An 11,964-nucleotide genomic window follows, 5' to 3' on the forward strand; every position below is an offset into this window, starting at 1 on the left:
CTTACATTAAATATTTAAAATGAGATAATTTTAAATTGATAAAATTTAAAAACTTTAGCCCATGCGTTAGTCCAAGAAAATATTTACTAACCTATGAAATCGCCATTTCGTTGGCTCTTAATGCAATTAATAAAAATTATTATGCCTTTAATAGATCTAAGTGTTTATTTAAATCTACATTCTTATTTCACTTCCCTTATTTTATTTTCACTATATTATTTGAATATCAATATTATTTTTATAAAGTCTCCATTTTTCTCACCCTCTGCAGTTGTAACTTTAACAGATTGTTATGTAGCAAAAAGGAAGAATAAACCGAACGCATTGATACTGCATTGCATCCATGAGAAAATTAGCTTCCCCATAGCCATGTGTTTCTGCAATGCACGCATGTGTATCGAAAACGAGGAAGAAACTTGGTATTTTACACAATTTTCAACTAATAAGTTTTACTCCACTTTTTGATGATTCATACAGATAAATGCACTTTTTTATGCCATTTAATTTGCATTAGTTTATATGTATGTACAAAAGATATAAATTGATGATAACAGAACAATACATGATTGGTTGTAAGACTGTATGCTATACCAAGTATATAATGTGCGAATGCGGCGATCCAACTGCACAGAGTAGTAAACAAAGGCAACATGTATTGGATAATCTGGTAGTATAGAACTAAATGTTTCTTTCAAAAATTTGAATTCTTTTTAGTTCATTCTTTAATAATTTAATTTCGGTTGTAACGCGATTTCTGATTGGCTAAAACATTATTTTATATCGTATAAAGAATGTTGCCTACGTCATAGTAAGACTAACGTCAAAAACGTATCAATACGCGTGACGTTATGTTTGAATTTTGTACAATTTTACGTCATTTTAAAGATCAAATGCCCGTTTTTATCTACAATGAAGAGTAAAAAAATTAGATTATAAGCAATGAATTCAAAATATTTATTTGTATTATACGACATAAAATGGTTTCGGGGGAGTTTACGTTTTATAAACCGCGATGTATTGGAGAATCCAGTAGTATAGAACTAAATGTTTCTTTAAAAAAATTGATTTTTTTTGTTCATTCTTTATTCACTTTAAGATTGACCTCCAATCAGTATTCATATAGATACAATTCATATTCAATACATATAAGCATTAAAATTGAGCAGGAGAATAGACAAAATACTCAAATTAAGCAAACAAATTATTTCGTAATTTTAAACTATTTTTTAAAATTCTTTCCAAGATTGTTCATGATCTGATATTTTCTGAGTTTAAAAGTTGCACACGTTTGACAATTAAAGGTCATTTGCTAAGGCAAGGCACGGCAGGTTGTATCGCGGCATTTTGTTTCCTTTGGTTTCTAGACTCGATATTCTGTAAGAGAATATTGTTGTAACAATATTAATATTCAATGTTATATAGGCTATATCATATGTGATTATGGAAGAGTTCATTTTCCAAAATAAGATCTTTTAAATGTTTATCGGGACGCAATTCTTGTTTGAGGTCCTTTAAATGCCATGGATTCTGTAATGAAGATGTTAGATTGGTGATGTCTTTTCGGTATCAATACTGTGACGTATCTCGTTGATGTCTGTTATATAACATGTACAGTTGTAGCCCTAACACATTTTGGTAGAATGTCTAAAATATCTTTGTTTTCGGCTTCATCCGTAGTGCCACTGTACTCTCGGCAACTTATTTCATCGGCGATCGCGTGCTTTGAACCGCCTTTACATATACATACATTTTATTTCACGTGGGACAGATGGACGGAGCTTCAATATGTTAGTTGCAAAAGATACACAAATCTAAATAACACAAAACATACCATTACAATATTGAACCTAGTTTTGATTTTAAACACTAAAAGACTGGGTCGTCAACGAACTCTTTCTTATGCCATTTCATCTATAGCTAGCATTGAGGAAAACTTCGGATATGAAAATGATTACGTGTGCAAAGTAACGATGCTTTAAATATTGTGACTTATTACAAAAACTACATAAATGCATTGCTAGTCGATAGATAAGTTACACGAAGATAAGCTTAAAACAAGGCATCTGATACGTGTGCACAAGTAAATATTTGATTTGCAAAACCTATTACGTTAAAGAATTTTGTGAACGAATGTTATATCAATGAATTTTTTTTGCGGCAAGTCGTCATAATGTAACACTATGTGTAACACTATGTCTACCTCAGGTTAGAATGGATATTAAAACTTTTATAAGAAATTATATAAAGATGTGAGACACATCTATTTTCTTCCTTTGTGAAAACATTAATTAACTTCGACTAGTAAGTAAAAGTAAAAGTGATAATAATTGAATATAAAATGAGGAAATTTAAAACGGGAAGAGGCAGTGCAAAATTAGTGGAATAAAACATTAGCCCTCTCTAACAGTTCGCGTCCTTTGCTGCATCTTATTTTGTTCATCTATAGACTGCATAATGTGTCAAGCATAAATTTTCAATAGCTAAATAGTTCTATGAACAATTAAAGATAATGTATTTAGAGAAAAGCAGCTGCTGCGTCAATATATAAGGCTGAGTTCGATGAATTAAATACAATTTGAGATTGTCTTTCCCAATGTCACCTGATTTGCTCATTTTAACTTATTTCTGTTAGCTAATGTATATATCAATGATTTACCCTATTTTGAAAACTTCTTTAATTATACTTTTTCTTAAATAATATTATTTCTGAAAAGGAAAGACAAGGAAAATTGACAAGAAGATTGTCATTGGAGTGAGATAGACAATAGATATATTGGTTTGTAGTAAATAATGCATTTTTCATGTGTGCGAGCATATACGTAGTACTATACCCTATACAGTTAAGTTAGTTTAAAAAAACCAACCCATTATGAACCTCAATTGTATAGTTTGTTAAGAATACGTTTCTTGTTAATATAATTTTACAAACTGTCCGCTTGGCTTTTTCGGAATAAACTCTTCAACACAGGATGAAGCTTTGCCATTCAGTCAACTGAATGATAACTGAATGGTCTGGAAAGTGGCTGAATGGCATAGCTATGCCATTCAGTAACTTTTCAGTTACCTTTCAGTCACCTTTCAATTGACTGAATGGCAGAGATTCATCCTGTGCAAGTCCATGCAGATATCCAAATTTTGGAAAAGATTGCCAACAGGAATGCTCCCACTGTGAGCAGGAAGTGTGCAATGCATCGTTTGGCTGTTTAAGTAATGTAACAATATACAAAGGTACTCTTAATTGATATTATGTCTGAATAGCAGATATACAATAAATTAAATGTATTGAATTAAATCAATTTGACAGAAAATAAAGCCTGATGCTAGGTATTCACTGTCATGCGATTTGTCGTCTGACACTACGATTGACAACTCGTAGCTGATCGTGGAACTTCACTTAAATGATTGACCTACGTACGAGGTGATGCGAGGCGATACGACCTTATGCGTTTTGTTGAGCGTCGAAAAGTTAAGGTCAAGATAAGCGTATTCCAGGTGACGCAATATGTCACAATTTCATTGCCCGTTAGATACGACAAAATTGGTTCTGATAATTTTTTTTAGATAGAATTTCTGATTGAATCTCGATCTGATCCGAACATCACGACATGATTCTCCGCTTTTGAATACATGCAGATACGTTAGTAAACGTTACAATACGTTAATCATGGGCCAATGTGCTCTGTTGCGATGGGACGTGATCATGATTATGATTTTACACGATCAAGATGGAAGATGAACTACGATTTGACCCCGACAGATATATCTTTTTCGTACGACTGGCTATGTTAACAGATCGTATCTGATCGTAGCGCAGTGTGTTGTTTGACTCTTTTAAGATTGCTTCAGATCATCACAATTAGGAGAGCATTATTAAATACGACATGCAGCGCTCAGAAACGATACAATGCAATCGGATACAATGATAATGAAAATTTACCGTTGAAAATGATCGTGTTGATAGTGGAAAATGTTTTGACGGTCAATTATTTTCTACGATTACCACGATTGCACGACACACTTTAAGAGCCAGTGAGATTTAATCAATTACGAATAATTAGCAATTTAAAAACCACAATTTCAGTCGCGCTGCGAATGGTGATGATGGGTACGTATCAGTGACAAATAAAACCTTCGTCTAGGGATTGCTTCAAACAAATGGCTTTGGTCGCGTTTTTCGGTCGAACAAGAAAGGCAAGGATCCATAATCCTTCCCCCGAAGGAACTTTTTAAAACTATTACATGTATCTGAAATTTACAGTACAAGTATAATACATTTCTCATCACCTTTGAATTCTAAAATTGATAAAACAAGGATTTTTTTTAGAAAGCAAGAAGGAGGTTTGGATTCAAATCTTGCTTTGGTTATTGGTTGTTCTGTCGGATTTGGAGTTGTGATGGTGATTGAAGCTTTCTTAATTATAACAATAACAAACAGAAGGTTTTTCACGAGATTTTTAAGAGAAAACGCACACTGTGTTGGGTCTGTGGTAACAGAACACACTATTTCCACTAATCATAGACCCCCAGAGCAATATACTATAATTTGTGATAATAACGACCCTACGGACGGCGGAATTTACATGCTAGGAAGTACACTTCAAGCCTGAAAAAAATTTAATGTATTCCTTTGATGATACTATCGATAAAGTATTCAAAGAGCAATTTGATGCTTTAAATAAGAGTAAGGTTTTCTAAGATAATGAAAACTAATGTAACATTTCCTATTATCATTATACTACCTAAACGAAAATAGCTCGATTTTTATGTGGTTTTTAAATACCTTAAAGCTGAACAATAATACAGATTTGAGTCTTACATTTTAATAATTTTCTTCATAGTCTTAAAACTACTCAGTTCATGGAACTATCCAGTCTGATATTACTGAATTACAATGTATATCTAAATATAGCATTACATTTGATTTCATTCCGTATATGTTTTATAAATAGAGCTTCAGTGTAATTATACCAGGTATATATCTGCTATTTTGTACTATTATATTAAGTATTTTTAAAATAAAAAGAATATTGATGCTCTTTCAAATGAATGATGTTTTTGTTCATAGAGAAATTCGAGGTGTGTCCGAAAATAGCGTATACAAGTGGCGTTATTCAGTTTAACGAAGACACAGAAAGATGAAACTTCTGCCACAAAGGGTTCACGTAATTTGCGTTATATGCTTTGATATCAAATATTGTATGAAATTAAATTACTAAAATGAAAGCATGTTTGTTCTTAATTTTGACACGCGGCGCAATGTCATATTAAAATGAAAAGTTAAAATCAGCATATAGAAATGAAAATCGCGATGACGAATACTTTTCGAATAAAAATTCAAATAAAAAGGGATTTTGATTTGTTAATTATTCTATCACATGTATTAGGATATGTATAAAGGATTTTGCTTATAACGAAATGTTTAAAGATTTTATATCGCGTTTAGTGACAAGTTAAAGTGTGAACTCGTATTAAAATGACGACATCAGCGTTTGAGGCAGCGCACCCATAAATACTAAAAGTTTGAAAAGACCTTGAATAAAATCTTAAGAAAGTATCTTTATCTTGAAAGTAAATAAAATTATAATATAATAGTATAATGACATCAAATGATATTGAAACCCCGACCGATAAAAAAGGATGACAAAATGCTGAGCGATACATTTCAGGAAGAAAGATGTTATACAACAAGTAATACAGGGCAAGTTGGAAGTCGAAAGATCGTTTTTTCTTAGGAAATTTTTTAAAAACAAAGCTAGAAATGCATAGTGAATGTAGACTCTGAGTACATGTTCAAAAAATATTATTTTCTAATATATTTTCGGAAAAAGAACGTGAATGTTCCCGTAAACGATGTGATGGGTTTAACAACGACGGCTGACGTTTTTTCTACGTCACACATTGCGCTGCTTGGCAAAACCTGCTGATATAAATTATTTTGTTTCCTCCAAAAATTATTATTGAGCATGCAATTGGAGTTTGAGGTACTGTTTGTCAAAGGGTCTTTGATCAAAATACTGTTGAAATTATAGTGAACAGAACCTAAAAATTGCCCTCGTAACATTTTTCAATTTTAAAGAATGACGTTTTGTGTTACATAGGATACAGTATGTCAACAGTTTATGACCACGAAACTCCTCAGAGGGACTTTGGACTAAAATGAAAATATAAAGAATGAAAAAAAATATATAGAATCATTTTAACAAGTGCTTGGACTGTGGGTAATTGTATGAAACAGCAATTTAACGTAGGCCTGTCTATTTCATTGTTGGCCACTCAGCCATGGCTCGTAAAAATCAATAATTTTTTTCTGGTTTTTAAGCTAAGACTTACGCATTCCATGAATAGATCATTAGACCAGCGCCTATTTTACCTTGTTTTGATGCAAGAAATAAACATTTACGTCCTACCAAAAGTCCAAGGTCTTGTTAAAATGGACCCGTAACTAAAGAAATATAACATTAGTAACGTCAAAAACTTTCGCCATAGATAAAAATCATGTTTTCCTTTTAAAATAGTAAAGTTTCTAAATGTATCTAACAACACTTAGTTTCCAAATGCTTCGTAATTTAGAACAACTATTCTATTTTGAGGGTTGAGGCTTTTTGCACAGATTAAATACAGGAAACAGGAAACATTGACAATTTCCTTATTTGTTATATGATCTGCTGTACAAATGCATTTTTATCGAAGCAAAGATGCTTGTAAAAACAATTTTGAAGTCTTAGATATTTAATATTGTAAACGGTTTTGAATTTTCATAATATCCACAAAAATGATAAACAACGCATATTCTCTATATCACAAGGTAGGAAAAAAGTAAAAAAAAAAAAAAGGTAAACATTATGAAAATTAAATAAACCAGATTTTCTTGTAAGTTGCCTTGGAGTATTTTTTTAATAATATAATACTAAAAAATATTTTCTGATTGATTTCTAATGATATTCAAATAAATCATGATGTAATTACAACGTTGTTTAATAGATTACTAGATACCCTCTCCCTTGTCTCCAAATTGTCCATCCATTTGGTATAAACTAAAACCTAAATATTGGAAACAGCCTTGATTATCTAAGCCACAAAGTATGTATGTTGTCCTCATTCTTCTGGAATAAGAATAGTAAGACCAAGTCATGAGCAAGTTAACCGCTGTCCTGTAATTGCCTTTGTTTAGATCTCCTATGTTTGTCATTGTACGCCATAAACATACCTTAGACAATACAATATAGATATATGATACAGATATATAACAGAAAATTTAAGCAAATATCATAGACTCAACAATACTTTTGTTAAAATATAATTACAATTTTGGTGTGTGTCAATGAAAAGTTCTCTGTACTAGAATATAAATAAATATTTACAAACACTGGCTAATTTATGTACAAAGAACTGTTTTTATTGTTAGGCCATGTATTCTACAGTTACAATGTATCTTGAGTAAATTTGATTCTGTATACTGTATACTTACTACTGATATATGGAAAGTAGGAACATGATTTTTGCATATAGTTAAGATAATAAAGAGAACAAAATATAAGAACATAGATAAGAACATAGATACACGTAAATGAGAATTGTAAAGGAGAAGTGGTGTTTTAAATCAGTTTATTAATTGATGTCTACGATGTACATTCAGTAAAAAAATGACTTTGAAAAAAATAATTTGCTAAAAGAATAAGATATGTTCATTTCTAGAAGATCTATTGCACTAGCAATTAAATATTAGATAATCAGTTCTTAATGAGACTTCTTTTCTTTACCACAGGAAACCAAAAAAATTACATTATTTTGTATCATACATTCTGTACGTGTTGTACTCCTCTTCCGGCATATGGTGTCACATACCACGATCTTTTTCATTCGGCCGCGTAGAAGAAGATTGACCTGTGATGAGTCCTTTGGTTATTCAATTTTAGTCAACATAAAATACATGTATGCTATGAATTGCTCGTATAGACCAAGACCACAGCAAGTAGACAACATTAGTAACGTTAAACGAAGGAACAGGTTATTTATGATTAACCCAATGGTTGCTGAATCAATATGCATATGTAATAAGAATTGATATTCTTACTTCATGTACTTTTACAAGATAAGAGAGTAATAATGTTGGTATACATGTATATATTTGATAGAATTAAACATTTTTGAAGATAAAGATCCAGCTAGAGAGTCATGTCTGACTTCCTCTTTTGATAATATATTTTACGCCATATATTTGGTGTCAGTTGGATGTAACCATTTGTGGAAATGACGAATGTCATTATGATTATAGGGAGGAAATGTTTATCAAATGTTATAAATACAAGAAATATCAGAAATGTTTAACAGCGTCATGGTATACCAGCTTTCTCTTGCCATTTCTCTGTTTTGCTGTACCATATTCTGTGCATCTTTTAATTGCGAAAGGTAATGCTTTCTTACACTGTGTCAAATATTTATATTTTTGTGATATGTTTGGTAAAGATATGGAAATTAATTGAAACGAAATGGCGGCAATTGAAGTAATGATGATTCAAAGAGATAATTCTGATATTTTGTTCTAATTTCCTTGTATTTTAATTGAAGTACTATTTGTACATGCATCACATAATATACTGAAACAACAAATTAAAATGAAAGTACATTGATTTTATAAAGGTCACATTCTAAATTCAAACACGATTAGATGTGAAACTTGTAAACTGTTTATGAATTTTGTAAAATTAAAAGGAGTTTTACTTTTCATTCCTTTTTGTTCACATTATGTGATTTAAAATTTCTATGTTATTACATTTAAAATAATATTCTAATTTTAAAAAAATAAAATTTATTTAAAAGAATTTGACACGTTATCGTCTTTAGTTGTGTTACATATAATCCTGATTACTGGCGTCGGAAGCAAATTGAAAGGGGGGGGGGGGGGGCTAGTATGCCTTTTACTCCAACGTCTCAATCCTTTAAGGTGAACAATTACATTTCCGACGAGAAAAAGTGGGGGGGGGGGGGGGGGGGGCTAAACCCTCTATGCTGCTATGTGCCTAACGGTTAGGTCCAACTTTGCAACCCCCCTAGCCCCCCAGGTTCCGACGCCTATGTTGATAGGGCAAGTAGATGGTCCTATCAGGAATCCATTGTAATATCATTGACATTTTTTATATAAGTACGCTGCTTGTACAAAAATATTCATAAAAAGATTGTAATTTAAATGTTTGTGGGGTGAAGTTCTCTGGTTGCTCTATACTGCCAGGTTCTCTATTGTGTTCAAATAATTATATTTTAACAAAATATATTTCTCCCGTCTTAAAAAACCATTGACATAAATTTCTTTTCGACATTAAAAGATCTTTATGAGATGAGACGTATGTAATTAATCAAGCCCCGACGTTTAAAAAGAAAACAACTTTTACGTTTTTACAAAATTAATTTAATTTTTAATTTTTGGTTAAATCTTGGGTCAATTTGAGCTTGATCTCCCCTATCACATATCACATAACTATCATTCTAGCTAACGTAAGCCAAATAAATACAAAAATGTAAAAACAATTCGAAGATATTGGGACTTAAATCTTAAGAACAGGAATGTCGTCATAAATAGTTTAGTCAAATTTTCCCGAGAAAAACGAAATATTGAAAGATTCAGAATAAAAGCCATTGACCGATAACATATATATGAAGTTCAAAACCAAACGATTTACATTGTTTTATAACATTTTTTGTTAATTTTACAGGAAAGGACAACCTCAGAACAAACCTATTTACCTACTTATTATACATGTGTAAATGTATATCTGGAAAATCGCAATGTCTTTGCAAATACGTGTTTATACCATATATGAAATCTATTTATAAAAATGTTTTTGCAAAGATTGTGAAATCATAATAAAACAAAACGTAATAAGTTTTGCTAATGAAATAAATAAAGTAACCTTATTAAAAGTGTGACGTAAATTCATTGTTAAAGTTAATTTTTCAAATAGATTTTCAGAACAGAAATGTTATAAAGACTGCCAGTGGAACGAAGCATTCAACAAGTGTATTGGTCAGTTAAATTTTCAAAATTCATTTTCGTAGCCTTATGTGTTCATTTCACCGATTAACAGGACGTACTTATAACAATATAAAATGATATTTGATTTTGCTTTGTTCATATTCGTATTTTTTGATCGTTGGTAAAATGCATGCTCATGGCTAATGTTTATCCTTCCTCTCACTTAAAAGACTGTGAAACTGGTTTTTATGGAGAAAACTGTTCAAGTCCATGCAGATATCCGAATTATGGAAAATATTGTCAACAAGATTGCTCACACTGTAACCTAGACGAGTGCAATTCAAAACTTGGTTGTATGTCATCCGATATTCCAACTAGTCAAGGTATAGTCAATTAAGATATTGGTAATTGCTAATATTATTTTTAAGCACGTTTCATATGCAAGATTTATTTAACTTAGAAATATTTGTTCTTCAGATTATAATACATCAAAGGAAAAATCCATTAAACTGAAATACATCATCATTGGATTAATAGCATTTGGATTTTTTGCTACTTTCATTATTATTGCTTATGTGTACAAAATGAAAAGACGGTCTTTTGAAAATGAAAGGAATTGGTCCTCATTTGTGCATAGACTTCGTTATTATTAACTTTGCTTTTGCAAAACTAAAACAATTTGCTATTTTTAAAATCATTTCATATAATAAAAGTTTCAAAACAAATATGTGTCTAAAATTTAATTTTTCATAATGATGCTAAATAATTTGACTTTATTTTGTCACAGAGGAGAAATTTAATCTTCCAGTGCACGTATGTTCTTATGTTCTATTCATTTGTTATAACTTACAACTTATTGGCTACAAAAAGACTTGAGAGTAAGTGACAAAATTTTTTTAAGATTAATTGTCTTTAATATAATAGTTATCACGTTTCCTCTATGTGTTATTAGTACATCATATATTAATTATATAAAATTTATGAAAGATCCCTTATTTATTGATACACATATATAATTCATTTTTATGACTGCATCATACCCTTTGATAAGTTTTCATGCAGGCAATTACTTCTTGTCCTACGTCGTAATGAATTGATATAATGATCCATTTAACAATGTTGTAAACTCTTTATGAATTTTGTAACAAAATTCTACTTGAAATTGCATTTGGGACTTATTGATAGAAACTTAATAGTATAAATATACCTGAAACCAAACAAATATTTTCCTGGTTGTAACAGGTGGCTCTTAAAAAAAGCTTGTCGGTTATGAACGTTTAAAAAAATGCCACAAGTATACTTTCAACTAATTTTAGTCAAGTGCAGCAATGTACAGCAATTTTAAGAATCCAGATTGTTACTGTTAAATAACCCCTTCCCTGTTTAATTTAATTCTTTTAAAATATTTTTTTTAAGTATTTTGATAACACAACTACATGTATTATCGAACTTAAATTACCAAATTTTAGCGCGTAATATTTGGTATAGAAGAAATAGCGACATATATTGAAATGGTAATCCATTGTCGTCCAGACAATATGGTAAATGCTGTGTTTCAATTAATTAGCATTAACATTTATGAGAAAATATTACGGTTGGTATTGTTTCAAAATTATCTTTGAAAATCGGTACTGTGTAATCCCACACATAAAGAAAAGGAGTGATAATTTGATTTTCATTTTTTGCATGCGTTTTAGTGATCACATCGAATCTTCTATAATAATAATAGTTGACATAAAGACTTTTCAGCTACGACTGAATGCGATCCAACCTATCGGAATGCACTGCACGATCATAAATACGAACATCTTACAACGTTTTCTTGTACTTGCAAAAGAGATTCACGATTTCTTAAGATTGTAAGATGAATCGCAACTGTCTATGCGTGTGGGTTTTTTTGCAACCATGCGACTGCTGCTTAACGTGTGTCATGTAAATTGCAACGTTTTATTATTATTGCACGATTTATAATGCAGCTTCAATATGCCATACTT

The 11,964-nt window shown here is 30.9% G+C and overlaps 1 protein-coding gene across 1 annotated transcript; it reads left to right on the forward strand.

Moving 5' to 3' along the window:
- Positions 1 to 7,830: 7,830 nt before the first annotated feature.
- LOC128182843 (uncharacterized) lies at positions 7,831 to 10,716 on the forward strand. The gene is made up of 4 exons (XM_052851598.1): positions 7,831 to 8,409; positions 9,960 to 10,021; positions 10,201 to 10,353; positions 10,448 to 10,716. Exons 1-4 carry the CDS (start codon positions 8,321 to 8,323, stop codon positions 10,621 to 10,623), a joined length of 480 nt encoding a protein of 159 aa, XP_052707558.1. The 5' UTR covers positions 7,831 to 8,320; the 3' UTR covers positions 10,624 to 10,716.
- The last annotated feature ends 1,248 nt before the right edge of the window (positions 10,717 to 11,964 follow it).

The sequence above is a fragment of the Crassostrea angulata genome, chromosome 5 (assembly GCF_025612915.1).
Source record: "Crassostrea angulata isolate pt1a10 chromosome 5, ASM2561291v2, whole genome shotgun sequence".
Taxonomy (NCBI): domain Eukaryota; kingdom Metazoa; phylum Mollusca; class Bivalvia; order Ostreida; family Ostreidae; genus Magallana; species Magallana angulata.